We start from the raw sequence: 14582 nt of genomic DNA on the forward strand, positions 1-14582 counted from the left end.
GAGGCGAGGTAGAAATGGCAGCCTGCTGTAGGGGAGGACAGGACACATTGCTGCAGAATGGCTGTTACTTCGTAGCTAAATGACATTTATCACATTTAAATAATTACAGGCTTATACTTCCACTGTTTAAAGTTTGTTGCGGACTAATACAACGTAATTTGTGTTATATTTCTTTGTATTTGTAGCTGCGGATGTAGAATATGGCTCACGTGTTTCAGAGGGATTTACAGCCATCTTAGCCGTTTCAGCTAGGTTTTATTAAATAATATAGCTAGCTGTGTTAATTCTGTGTTCTTGTTGGCCTTGCTTGAAATTACTATGTCGTTATTGACGTGTAACAAGATGGCTAGCTAACACACCCACTCTCTCTGGGAGCCGTTTGGTGGGGAAGTCGTCCATTTCTCTAACTAATACTGCCAGGCAGTAAAATGGGGGAAGGGTTGGAGAAGAAGGGGAATGCAGCTTAATGAATGAAACCTCGTGAGTTACAGGAATTTAATGGCAATGAGACATTTATGCAAGATAGATCATCAAGGAAGGTTATCAAAGAAATACGTGACAGCACACTTCTTCTATGGTTCTCTAGAAAATTGTGAAAAAAGGGAACAACACTAAGGTGTTATTTTCTCTAATTAAATAATATGACTTGTATAAAGGATGCATTTTATATCTTTATTAAATACATGTGTTTTACAGCAGTTGGCCAACAAAAAACAAGCTCCCAATGTCTTACTGACCTTATGAACTGTTTACTCTTTATTTTATTTGAAGTAGGACATCAGTGAAAGCATTAGTAATTAATTACTACTAATTAATAATATTACCACAGTTTCTCTACATTCTGTTGAAAATGACTTGAGACTACTTTATTAATTGCAAAACAAACCACCTCCTAAGTAAGGCCAATGTTGTGGTTTGTTACAGCATTCCAGTGAACCCACAACTTATAATTCAATGTGAGAGATATTCAAACACCCAAGTGTATTTCTGAAACCACCGACATGGTATACCTTCAACAATTTTTTCACACATTTTCTTCACTATTATTTCTTTTCACCTCAGTATAAACCCTGTGCATGTGTGCAGGAGCTTATATGGTGTGAGCTACCTAAAAAGGGACTTATTCCTTGCACTTTATCGTTGTATATATTGTAACAAATAATCTTTTGATTCAATAGCGTTATTTCACAAATCATAGACACTGGTATAGAAACCACTCTCCTATTTATGTACTGTCTCACTTAAATCCCTGGCAGAGACACCAGGGAACAGACGAGTTTGTGGCTGGGAAGATGCGGATGATATAAAAACTTGAACAGATGACTGACTAACTCTCGGCCTCTGTTATTTATTGAAAATGTGTTGGGGTTTGTTTTGTATTTTTTGGATGAAAATAAAAAAAAATATTAGTTGGCTTTAATACTGCTTTAATGTAGTTTTCCTTTGAAATGCACACACAAGACACCAGTTAATCCAAACTTCTGATCATTTAAATAGAATCATTTGATTCAGTTTATTTGCAAGAGCTAACAAGGTGTGAATAATTAATCTGCAAGATATGCATCTTATATACATAGCCATATCAACATATGAACTGGTATTTGCCTTGTAAGGGGAAAAGTTTAGTTTAGAAAAGTTCACATTTTCCCCAAATCTTGTTCAGTGCAGTGTGTGAATGTTATGTTTGCTGTATGCTTTACTTAGCACTTATGGATTCATTTTGGCAGTGTCAACCACAATACAGTCAATAATACAGACACTATACCGTATGGGCAGGAAATATACAGAGAACGTGAGCACCCAGTGGCTAAACCACCTACCTTTTTCACCTACCTATTTTTATTTTTGGTGTCAAAAGTGTTGGGTCAGACAGGTAAGTGTGTTCTCTACTCCACGAGGAAGCTAGGCATATTCTGCCCTTTCATCGTGCGTATGTTGACCCTCCACTGAGAGAGTTAGGTCAGCGGTGTCGAGTTTGCTAATGTCATGTCAGGCTGAATTTGTCACTTACTGCCATGGATTTGGATAGGGTGTAATCACATAATGTACAGTTGACTGACATGCACTTTTCAAGAATTGTCATCAAATCCAGGACTCATGATAGTGAGGGGATGCTTGATTATATTGCTTTTGCATACTCGCCTCTGTTGCTGCTGAGTGAAAGTTCATCTGCTGTACATTAACCCTGCGGCCATTAGGACGTTAGAACGCCTCAGATGTGTCAACCACCTTAAGAATGGCCTCTTTAACCACGAGACAAGACCATCCTGCAATCTGCAAACCATGCTTCACAGGCTTTGTGGCTTGGAAAAAATATTGTGGCATGGAGTAAGGCCAGGTTTGAATCTTTAGGCCTTGTCAGTCACTTCGATGTAACCTTTCATCCTGACCCCTGAAGTGTAGTTGTTATTGTGCTGGCTGACATGGCCACAAGGAGGCAACCTCACTCTGTGGCACTTATTTGTGCACAGGGCCACAGAGAAGTCAAAGGTTATGAATAATGAGGTAAATATAACAATTCAATTCAGCGGGCTTTATTGGCATGGGAAACATGTGAACATTGCAAACATATACATAAACAGAAGAAATGTGCTATTAAAAAATATATGCAGATTAGTAAGATAATAAAATAATAATAAAAATGTAGACTTGCAGTTAAAAGATACAAATACAAAATAAGTAAACAACACTTGTGTGTGGGGCATTCACTGTCCCTCAGGTTGTGGCATGGTGATATATACTGGGCAGCAAGATCTGCCCTGTCTCCTTCTCCTAGGAGTATTTTTAATTTTGAGAGCTCATTTAGCTCTTTCAAATCTGAGATTTCAGAGTTGAACTTGTTAATGTAAACGTTGCTTATTTCATTGAATGTTGTACATTGTAGGAGGAAGTGCATCTATAGGGATTCTCTGATTATTAGTGACCAGACAAAAAGTCCACCAGCCTGTGTTGAGCTTGCTTAAAATGGCACAGTCTATCAGTAAATAACCACCTGTTTGTTTATAATGGACTCAAAGGTTCTATAACTTCTGCACCAATTTCATTTTCTATTACATGTTTTTTGAAACCATATAAATGACTAAATAAATCCACACCCTTTATCAAATTTCTTCCCAACATTTTTTTGCCATGTGTCTCGTGATAATGTAATACACAAGAGTCCCTCTGTGTGAATGACTCAGAACTGCCACAAAAACTGAAACACATTAATCCAGGAAGCTGATATCTTAATGTAGTTGTTGCAATTGAAGTTACGGCTTGTGTCAACCGTGCTTGAGCTGCCGTTGTAGCTTTTTCGAGAGCTTTAATGGATATTTCTGTGGTGTACACATTTATCATGTTTCACTGTGTTCTTGTAGCTACTGAGGTCTGCGTGGTTGCACAGAGATTTTAATCAGCGATATTGCACCTGTGCAGCTTTACTCTACATTCAGTGGTTTGGTGTAGGGGTTAAAAGGTCAGATGTTCCTAATGGAGGATTTTCCACTTAGAAAAACAAAAGACATTTTTTAATGTAATCATCACTGTTGCACACATTCCTACTGCTTTTACATTTGAGTAAAAGAGCCATCATATTGTTGACCCTGATAATACATTTGAATTGGCCTCTCCGGTGTCTGTGGTATTCAGACATCATCACTCCACACCTCCACACGTACAAAAAAAAAAATGCGAACTGGTCCACATTATTGGTCCATGCGTGTGAATGACGGCTCGTCCCTCAATGAGGAGCCCGTATGGTTTCATCAGTCCCACCACCCTGGCAAATGCTGACCTTTCACTTCCTGACACAGCAGTTGTATTTAACACAGCCACGTGCCCCTGGCGACCTCACACACACACACACACACACACAGATATACAGCCACACAGCGCTGGCTTTGTGCTGGTTTAAAAAATAACTCTAAACATGAACACAGTGAAAAGGAGCTCTCGAACACAAGCAGAACACATACGTCATGCATACACGTGTTGTCTCATAGAGCTTTACACAGATTACCTGAGTTTTCCATACTACAAAAACCAGTGTGGGTGAAGGCATACAATTACAGTATGCTAGCGGCTATAACAAAAAGATGGCATTGCTGTCCAATTGGAGAAAAAATACAATGCAATGCACTACATACACAATATAAACAGTAAACTATATAAATAGTTTAATACAACAATAAGAGAAGAGGCACAGAAAAACAGAGAAACTCCCACATGACATCAACTTTTTCTTTTATTTCAAAATAGTCTCCCAACAGGATGAAAGTCAGAGAAGCCCAGAGGGTCCAAAGCCAATAGAGCCGTCTAGAACAGAAGCACCACTCATTATTGCTATGTCACTCTGCTGCAGGACAAGGTGTTTGGGGGGTGGGGGGGGGGGGGACGACAAAGTGAACTAAGTCAAACAGAGAGACCAACAAACACATTCGCTCCAGCACATACATACAAAGGGAGCTATGTGAAACACAGTGGTAATGATTCTAAAAACCAAGATTTTTAAAAAGCTGCAGATGTTCTCCATGGCGACTGTGAACCTGGTTTCTTGTAGTTCTGCATCCAAACTGCTGATACACATCCACAAATGCTCACCTTAACCATCAGGGGGGAAATAGTCAGAGTGGCAATAATAATGATCATCTCTTGTAGAGACTACAAATATAGGCAGAGCTGGTTTAGCGCTCATAACAGTCGTGTTTACGGCCCCTTTCAGACAAGATGAAGAACATCTGCAGCCGCCTTATAAAAACACTTCATTCTGTCTTTCGGTTTCTGAGAGGCGTGTAGTGATACAGAATGGAGGAGGGAGGAGAATTGAGCAAAAACATACTGCAGGTAGAGGAGCTGAAAGGAGTGTGAACACATGGGATGGGGCTGCTGGTTGTCCGTCTCTACTATCACAAGTCTAAAAAAAATTCAGCATGGTACAAAAATTGTCAGTAAAAAAAGATGCTTTGCTGCCATGGAGTCAGAGGGGACGAGTCGGTGGACGCGCCCGTGTCCTTACGCCTTCTCCTCAGTCGCCTCCTCCGCTGCTTCAGTTACCTGGAGGGAAGAGGGAAGGGGAAAGAGTTACCCGTCATAGCCTCAAAAAGCAACCCACAACTTGTAAGTCCTCGGTGGGCTCCGGATTTAAAAGGGTTTGGGGTTTTACTTAGTAAGTAATGTTAAAATAATAAGTATGTTGTTTGTTTATTATGTACAAAAAATGAAGACAGCCAGGCTTGAGGCTAGCTGTTTCCAGTCTTTATGCTAAGCTAACCATCTCCTGGCTCTAGCTTCACATGTAGTGTACAGCCATGAGTACTCATCTCATCTAACTCTCGGCAAGAAAGCGAACAAGCACATTTCCCCAAATTTTTGATTTATTCCTTTAAGTATGATTCAGAAATTGCTTTGGCCTATTTCTTTTCTTAAATGCATTCAGAGAAGAGTTTAGGTTAAAAGTTGCCGTGTTTTTCGACTTGTTCCAAGAAGCAGGTTAATCGAGTTATCAGGATGACTTTGCTGAGGAAACCCCTTCAAATCGGGAACACAGACTGACGTCCGCTTACTGCTTGTGGTGGCAGATAGTTTCCGCCGATTTAACTCTGAAAGTTGAGAGATGTGATGTGTCAGTAGTCGCTGAGACTATTTTTCAGGTAGAAAGTTGGTTCCAATGATAACTCTTCACAGTGTGATCTGTGGATTATCAAGGGTAACTGGAAGCTTGTTTCTGAAAAGACACACTGCTGTTGAGTTTTCCAAATGTCATTGTTTCAATGCTGTGAGCGGCACAAACAAAAATGCATTGGGATGTCAGATATGGATATCTTCAAACCTCAGCAAATAAAACCAAAACTATCTGCACAGCTGGATACCACAAGGACAATGTATTTTTGTGATTTGGTGAACCAACCCTTTAATATAAGATCTACCAAGCCAAGGTGAGGCGGGTGTTCGTGAGTTTCGAGAGGTAAATTGTGACCACTCGCCACAATTTGATGATTGGTCCGGCTTCAAGCTGCTAGCTCAAACAGTGTTTCTCTGCTTAAGGTCTTGTAGCGTTCACATGATTGGCTTATTTGACAGAGCTCTCTTAATTTCTACAACTCAAAATATTGATATTTGTACCACCATAGCTAAGTTTTATTTACTAAATTGCTCTGAAAAGCTACTCTAGTATCTGCAGGAAACAGCATTAGCTCAACAAGGGAACCGAATCTGGATGGTGTGACCTCACTGGAGTGAACATCTCCTGTCTATTTCCTCTGCCTGACCACTAGTGGAGCCAGCTGTCTATGGACACAGTGCCAGTCACATTCACATCACAGCTGTGTGAGCAGCGAACCCCCCCGCTCATGTGTAAAAAAGTTGTCCTTGGCCCACTTCACTGCACACAGCAACCAAAATGCCAGACACCCCCACTTCTTCTCGTCACTCTCACTTCACCCATTACCTCTCAAAAAAAAAAAAACACGCCACAGCACCCTAAAGCACACTGGATAAATGTGTGCTCAGTTAGCATACAATTTCTGTATAATAAGTTAGTTTCCAAACACACACCCAAAAGATAGATTAGAAACGCTCGACCATACCCTTAACTCTGACTGTCTCACTCTGCCCTCTCACTGACATCAAGGAGGGAGCCGTGCTTCTGATGGAAGACACACTGACAGACGGACGAGACACGTAGATCTGTGTGTGTGTGTGTGTGAGCATGCATACGTGTGAGTGGAAATGTGAGATGTGTATTAGTGATAGGAAACAGTGTGGTTATGAAGGAATATAGGTGTGAATATAATGTGTGTTCATGTTTATACACAAATTGACAAAATAAGAGAATAAATATCATTATTTCCTTGTCTGTCTCCTATCTTCTTTCAGCAACATGTTTTTCTTTTTTTAATTTTCCCTCCTCATACCTCATTGGTCTTGGTCTCTCCATTCTGAGCGGGGCCGTCGTCCTTTTTCCCCTTAGCGCCACCTTTCTTTGCCTTCGCCCCCTTATCATCTGCCACCTTCTGCACGGAAGAAATGAGAAGAACATACAACTGCATAAAAATTACACGATGGTACACATCATCATACATTGAAAATATTTCCAGTAGGACCTCAGCATTATCTATCGAAAGTGTGAGGCTCATCGTTTTTTGCTCACCAAAAATAACTTTTTTAAAAGGAGTGCATCAGGTGAAACTGATTTCAAACCATATTTTAACAATCCAAAACATACTTTTTTTCCTGCTTCCGTTTCCTTCTGCAAAATAACAGTTTACCTCTCATAATAGAACGGGAAGAGAAAAATGTTGATTATGCTGCAGATCACCCGCAGTTCCTCAAAGTAATGAAAATAAAACAATAGTTGAAACTAGAAAATGTTTTTGCAGCAAATTGTACTTTTATAATAATTTACCTTTAATATTCAAAATAAATACAAATATGTTCCTGGATATTTGGTGAAATAATAAGCCCTGGATACTGCAGGTGTAGCTGCAAAGTATGTTTGCATGTGAGGACCTCTGTGTGTGTGTGTGTGTGTGTGTTTCTGTGTTTTCCACATCCAGCGGCCTTGGCCATGCACATAAACTAGTAGTGAGGGGCAACCTGACACTGTTGCAAATTTATGGGGATATAAATAAATTATTGTAGGTGTAGTTGTGAGTGTGTGTGTGTGTGTGTGCCTGCTTTTTGAGGGTTAAGGCTTGGTTTTAGGGTACAGGTTACAATTAGGTTAAGGTTAGTGTAAGGGTTAAGGTTAGGCATTTAGCTGTGATGGTTAAGGTTAGGGTAAGGGGCTAGGGAAAGCATTATGTCAGTGACTGTCCCCACTTGTGTGTGTGTGTGTGTGTGTGTTCGTGTACTTCACCTTGACGATGGCCTTCTTGGGCTTGGCGTCAGCCTTGGGTGGAACAGGCTTCTGCAAATTAGGCAGAAGTCAGTTAGGACTGACCAACCACACAGTGCATCGATTCTGGATAAATATTAGTTTATCTTTAGTTCCCCCTCCTGTCTACACTTACAGAGCCATTTCTGTACTGTTTAAAATACTGTTGCTTTAGCCACAAGAGCTGCTTAGAAAATTCATTAGGACTAATATAGAACACATGGAGGCTTGGAATGTCTGCACTGGCTCCCACTGTAAATATTAATAATAATCAAGTACTTGTACTGTATTTCCTGAGCAATGGGATCTGACAATATTCCTGTGCTAAGTCGTTTCAAATATCTGCCTCTTCTCAAAGTGAACTGACCTTAGACCACTGTACAACGACTATAACATATGGGAGTTAAAATTCTGGCCACTCAGTGTGAGCAGGTTTGCTTTCCAGACTGCTGAGTGTGGACCACATTACCCCGAAGCCACAAGCTACAGTAACACTGCTGTGACAAAATTAAATCATGTGATTCTTTCTCAGAATATCTCTGTTTTGCTCTAGAAAACACTGACACTCTGCACAGAAATTCTTCTTACACTGGGGGGAAGTGGGGCTTAACATTTACAATTACATGTAGGAAATTATCTACACCTCATTCAAATTTGGAAAACACAAGAAAGACTATACTTTTGGTCACGCAGTCCAAATAGCAGCCTATAAAAAAACATGGCAGTGCTGGTTTACTGCTAAAAAAGGTCTTATCTTATTAAACAATTTGACCGCTGAAGGAGTTCAAAGACAAGGAAATATCAAAACAGGAAACATGCGAAAATTTACTGCTGAAAAGTGTCACATCAAAAACTTAAAGGAGTAGTGCAACATTTTGGGAACTATAGTTAGCTTAGCTTAGCATCAAAACTGGAAACAGCTAGCACAGCGACTTCCTGGAGTCTCCACACGTCGCCTGGCCAAGAAATAGTCCCCCTCCCTTTGGACAGACTAGCTGTTTCCACGTTTCAAGTCTTATGTTAAGCTAACTGTCTGCTAGCTGGTAGCGTCATATCTAGCGTACAGACATAAGAGGGGTATCGAAGTCTCAGCAAGTAAGAGAATAAGCATATTCCCCAAAATATGAAACTATTCCTTTGAAGTGCACATGCAAATGTACAAACACGTGCAACTGGGTTCAACATGCAAAGTACAACACAGATAAAAACACATGGCCTGTATAGCAGAACTGCATGATCACATCAAAATGATACATTTGCTAGATAATATTATCATGGTTACTAACCATATTCATTAGTTTACTGGGATTTGGCAAACAATTTCATAATTTTGAATGCAAATTGGACATTTTCCAAGACTAGTTTTGGTTACTGTTGAGCATTGTTCAAGTATAGTAGGGAATCTAATTAAGAAAAAATTGCTTTATTGTTACAATTTTCTACACTCATTTACTATTGGAGTATTAAAATGCAATATGCACTCTTTTAATCATGCAGCCCTACACATCAACGAGGTGTTGTAACAGCTTAGACTGAGAATGGACAAAGACAACAGAGAAAAGACACGCACACCAAGCCAGATGCAATCCTCGGGGGAGCACGTTTATGGAATTTGTAAATTGCCTTCATCAAATCCATAAACTGGACGAGGACTATCCCACAAGACTAGAGGCGGGATGACGGGGAGGCAGGGAGAGGAAGAAGAGGACAGTGACAGAGGTGAAGACAGGGAGGGGAGAACGAAACTTACCGCTGACAATCTCTCTGACCTTCTGGTGGGCTACCGGAGCAAGGGATGATCAATGAGAGAGAGAGAGAGAGAGAGAGAGTGACAGAGAGAGAGAGACAGACAGATATCAGTTGTACCTTTGCGGCCTCATGTTGAGCTGATCTGCTTGGCGACTGCTACAAGTGTGTAATCATTAACCTGTCTTGGCTCTGTTCCCTCGCTCACACACACACACACACACACACACACACACACTCTCAGTACAAAAAACACAGCACGCAAACACACGCCTGCACGCCCACACACAGCACGCAAACACACCCGAAACATTTACCTCTTGCTTTGTGACTTTGGAGGCCTCCTTGCCCTCGGGACCCTCTGGAGACTGTAGGAAACGCAGCAAGGAATACTGAGACTGATAACAGGGCAAGTGTGTTCAGGTGCACATACACAAGGCAGCCCCCCCCACCCACACACTCGCACAGCATATGAACCCCTCTCAAGTTGAGAATTTTGTGATTCAAAATGTAGTTTTCTGGTTGTTTTCATCAGTACTTAATCTTGAATAATCTTGAATGATAATAAATAGATTTGGTTCACTAGGGTTTACTCTGTTCAGTTGTGCATATGTATCTTATCCTTTCTGTGGAGTAATATAGGCAGCCAGGATGAGTGAGAAAGACAAACAACAAGGTCAAAAGGTTAGAAACTGACATAAAAAGGAGGCTCCCTTTTCTAGATAAACTTCTTACCTCTTGAACAGAAATCCCACTTACTAATAACAATATAATAAACGTGTAACTAGAGCTGAAACGATTAGTCGATTAATCACTCATCAACAGAAAATTAATTAATCTGCAACTATTTTGATAATCGATAAATTGATTAAGTCATTTTATTAGCAAAAATTCACTGTCTCTACTTTCTCTTTGGTGAATATCTGCTGGTTTTCTTAGTCTTTTATGATAGTAAACTGTATATCTTTGGATTCTGGACTGTTGGTTGAACAAAAAAAGCAATTTGGAGACATCAGCTTGAGCTTTGGGAAACAGTGATGGGAATTTTTTTTGCTATTTTCTGACATTTTATAGACCAAATGGTTAATCCAGAAGTTCTTTCTTATGCTTCTGGTAGCATCCCCACTGATTAAATAACATATGGTCAGGTTAGAATATTTTATTCATATGTTAAGGATTTTATTACAGTTGTGCACAATATGAAGAGTTCTCGGAATCTTAAAGGCCATCATTCAAATTTAATTTTGGATTTTCTGGATTGATTTAGACTATAATTTTGGATTTTGCTTAACATAATAGAACCAATTCATAATGATGTAATGAAAATCATAATTTTAATTTAAGTCCGAAATTGCTTACAGATGCATGAGCACCAATTGCTATTTCATATTATGTGATGATGATATATGATCTCTGTGGTGATTTGAATTAATGGAGGCATCTTGTTTACATGCCAAGCTCCCCGCAGAATAATGGAACATAAGCATGGGTTATTGACTGATGACACACCGTGAGGGCTGTCAGCCTACATTTAGATGAGCATATCCTGAACGGGGTATATTCAGGCTGCAGGCAGGTAAGGTAGCGTGCAGGAGGGTCCACCCCCGCCATGAAAAAAAAAAATGTTGGTTTAGCCTGCAGGTTGACAAGCGCCCTATTTGCATATGGGCGACCTCCGCCCCTAGAGGCCTCCCATTCTCTGTCCTCAAAGGCGAATCTAAGCAGACAATGGCAGTTTTTGGAAGGTAGAAAAGAACATTTCCATGTATGCGCTGATACAATGCACTGGAGCTCGTCGCGCAGTGCTGTTTAGATAGTGTCACGGCCTCTTTTAACACAGCGGCAATTGTCTCTGATCCCCTCTTTCTTTCTTGCTTTCTCTCTCTCTCTCTCTCTCCATCTGGATAAGGGTTTGTTCACTCGGCTTGGCGGCTACCGTTGATCCCCACTGGAGAACCAAAATGACACAGGGAGGTGGTGATATTTCTTTCACTGTTAGATTACACATTATTCACAATCGATAAGTCTCATACATTCGCGAAACGCACCCAGAAGAATTATCATAGCGCACGTCTCCTATACGGGATTTACGCATCCATCCATCCGGCGGGTCCGTCTGACATTCACCAGTGCGCACAGTGGACAGGGAAGTGGCAAATAAAACGACCACAAGAACGGCCATTGAGATGAACACGGGGACATTTATAGTGTAAAGAGAAAAAATATGATTGAAGAAATATCTCATATACACGCAAAGACGCGTTAAATACAGCTGAAAGGTTGCGGAGGAAAAGACGCTTCCTCAAACTTTGGCATCACCTCACCTGCCTCGACGTCGCCACAGAAATCGCGCACCGCTATTTTCCTCAAATGCAAGAGCAGAAAAACTACAGCGAAGTGAGCTTGATGGCACAAACGACACTCACCTTTCTCTTCGGCATTTTACGCGTGAATTATTCTCCACCAAGCACGGAAAAAATTAAGGTCAACCCCGGAGGTCCAAGAGAGGCGAATTTGAACTACCTCGAAATACAGGATCAATATCTAAGCACCTTCGATAATATGTTGATTATATGCACTCCCCAAAACTCTATACCTCCCACAACCATTGGGTAGAGGGGTCAAAATCCTCTCTTTTGCTGACTCCCGATTGGCTCCTCCCGTCTCTATGTAAACGAGAGGGTCGCGGACATTGGCCGAGATTTATCAGAGGGTGGCTCTAATTGGCTACGCGCTCTTTGTGCGCAGATCCCACCAGACGGCGATGGCTGAGAGGGAAGTGGAGACAGGCCAATGAAAGCGGGGCTGACTCTCGGTGGATCTGGGTAATGTAGGATGAGAAATAGAGATAATGTTGTAAATAAAACACAAAGGACGAGAAAAACGGGCACAATGGCACAATGTCGGCCATAGACGAGCTCCAGAAAAGCTGGTGGGCATTGTGTCTTGTAGGGTTTCCTCTGCAATAAAGAACTAGAGTCATCATACACATATGTTTTTGCACAACAAATAGCCTATGACTGCAGAGGCACCAGTCCCTGTAGGAACATGATACCAGTAAAGCAATAGGAATGAATAAGTCACTATAAATTCACTATTGCAGACAAATTAGAACCGTGAGTGATTTATTTCATCACATTTCTTTCCATGGGAGAGTAAAATATCAGAATGTCATCCAGGTGTACAAATCGGTTGAAAGCTAAATTGTGCCCAAATACATTTCATGTGCAGCAGTGCTTTATTTGTGTTGGTCTCTCTACTAGGACAAGGATTATCCAGCAACGTCAGAATAAAAAGAACCTAGAAAGAACTCCATAAAAGAGCCAAAGCTCTTAGACCAGGATGCAATATTGTGTTAATAATGTGTTTCAGTGCATATTACAGTTCTCCCTCACATAATAAACACTTTGAAATTATTAAATTGTGGCAAGGAATGTTCAGTGTGTTAAAGTGCATGCTTTCATAAGCATTTTGGAAATGTATATTTTCAAAACAGAGGAAGGAGACTGTGTCCTCGAAACTGAACTCTCATGTGCAAATACTAGGATACTGATTCAGTGTTTTCTCTCTTGATACCCATTCAGATACCTCATCTCTGGGCATCTGCTGATACCGATCGACAAAGACAAAGAAATGGCATTTATGGCCACATCGTGACCAATGCTTGATCCACTAAATAAGGTCAATCACCCACTTTCCTGGGATGATGAAAGAAACTCATTGGACAACCCTGAGAAGGTATAAACCCAGAAGCCAAGCTTCCAACAGAGAACCCAGTTACACTGTTGGAGCTGAGTGTATGTGGCTACCAAGACTGCCAGCAAATTGGTTCAAAGGGGTGTAAGAGATGAGCGATCGCACCAGCCCTTTCTGCCAGAGTTAATTGTTTGTAGTTTTTTTAAAATTAGGATATGTCTGCCCTCATGGGACATTTCCATGCTTAAGTTTTCCCCTAAAGTTACAGCACAAATTCTGGTAAACCTTAGTGCCCCTTTAAGGGCCAGATAGGGCCCTTAACATCCAGTTCATGCTACATCAGGTGTCTGCATACACAGACATGTTCACACAGTGTTTGTCGGCATGCTCAGTCTGTGTAGTCATACATTTTGGGGGGCAGTCCACATGGCCCCTCATGGACATGGGCAGATGATGAAATTAAAGCGGATGTGGAAGGTATAAATTGGACTTTAGTTAGCCCAAGTGCCCTCGTGGCATCAAATTCTGATCTGGTAAGCCTAGGTGCCCTCTGATTGGCCCCAAGTCCCAAAATGCCTTTCTGGGCAGCCCAAGTGACCCTCTCAGTGCTACTGTCACTCTGTTGTGACTTCAGGGCAAATCTTGACACAGGTGCCTGCTTTTTATTTTTATTTTGCCCCTGTGATTACCAAATTTGTACACTCCACTGTTTATATTTATTGCTTCAGTCACCCCACATAACAGATATCACAGGATACAAAATATCTGTCTGTTTAAACAGACGGAACCACTGGCTCCTCAATGGATTGAAGAGACTGAAGAGTGCAACTGTGTTTTCAGAATCTCATTTGCTGTAGTTTAAATCAGGATGAATGACCGTCATGGAGGCCATAGAATCGTTCATGCATCAGTTTGTGCCATAACTCCCAATTTGCCCATAGAGCTTAAATGTAGGGCTGTACCTAACACTTATTTTCATTATTGATTAAACTGGCAATCATTTCTTCAATGAATCATTTACTCTATGAAATGTTACAAGACAGCGAAAAAAAAAATGTAATTCACAATTTCTCAGAGCCCAGCGTGATGTCTTTAATTGCTTGTCCAACCAATGGACCAAACCCCAAAGATATTCAATTTACTGTCATATGTGATATGATTCAATCAATTTTCTAAATAGCTGCCAGTTAATTTTCTGTCACTTGACTAATCAATAACTAATCTATTTGAATCTTTAACAGGCAATTTGTTTCTATTTATGAAAGACATTTTACAGTAAACTAAA

The 14582-nt window shown here is 40.7% G+C and overlaps 1 protein-coding gene across 6 annotated transcripts; it reads right to left on the reverse strand.

Annotated features, from left to right (window-relative positions):
- Positions 1–4207: 4207 nt before the first annotated feature.
- hmgn3 (high mobility group nucleosomal binding domain 3) lies at positions 4208–12189 on the reverse strand. Of its 6 annotated transcripts, none has more exons than XM_044169703.1 (7): positions 12028–12188; positions 9919–9969; positions 9606–9635; positions 7838–7888; positions 6894–6989; positions 6567–6666; positions 4208–5034 (listed from the first exon to the last, which is right to left on the reverse strand). In XM_044169703.1, the coding sequence occupies exons 1-7, from the start codon at positions 12040–12042 to the stop codon at positions 5027–5029; spliced, it is 351 nt and encodes a 116-aa protein (XP_044025638.1). In that variant the 5' UTR covers positions 12043–12188; the 3' UTR covers positions 4208–5026. The 6 variants fall into 6 exon arrangements, with proteins under 6 accessions (XP_044025638.1, XP_044025637.1, XP_044025640.1 ...); XM_044169702.1 differs by having other exon boundaries at positions 6894–6992; XM_044169705.1 differs by lacking the exon at positions 9606–9635 and having other exon boundaries at positions 12028–12189.
- Between the last annotated feature and the right edge of the window lie 2393 nt (positions 12190–14582).

Source organism: Siniperca chuatsi, linkage group LG16 (genome assembly GCF_020085105.1).
Source record: "Siniperca chuatsi isolate FFG_IHB_CAS linkage group LG16, ASM2008510v1, whole genome shotgun sequence".
NCBI lineage: Eukaryota > Metazoa > Chordata > Actinopteri > Centrarchiformes > Sinipercidae > Siniperca > Siniperca chuatsi.

Excerpts from the sequence above, each read along its gene's own strand:
- hmgn3 (XM_044169702.1), bottom strand. Across the intron at positions 9,636-9,918 it reads CCAAAGTCACAAAGCAAGAG|CCCACCAGAAGGTCAGAGAG; the intron begins GTAAATGTTTCG and ends TTGCTCCGGTAG. Across the intron at positions 7,889-9,605 it reads GGTCAGAGAGATTGTCAGCG|AAGCCTGTTCCACCCAAGGC; the intron begins GTAAGTTTCGTT and ends CCTAATTTGCAG.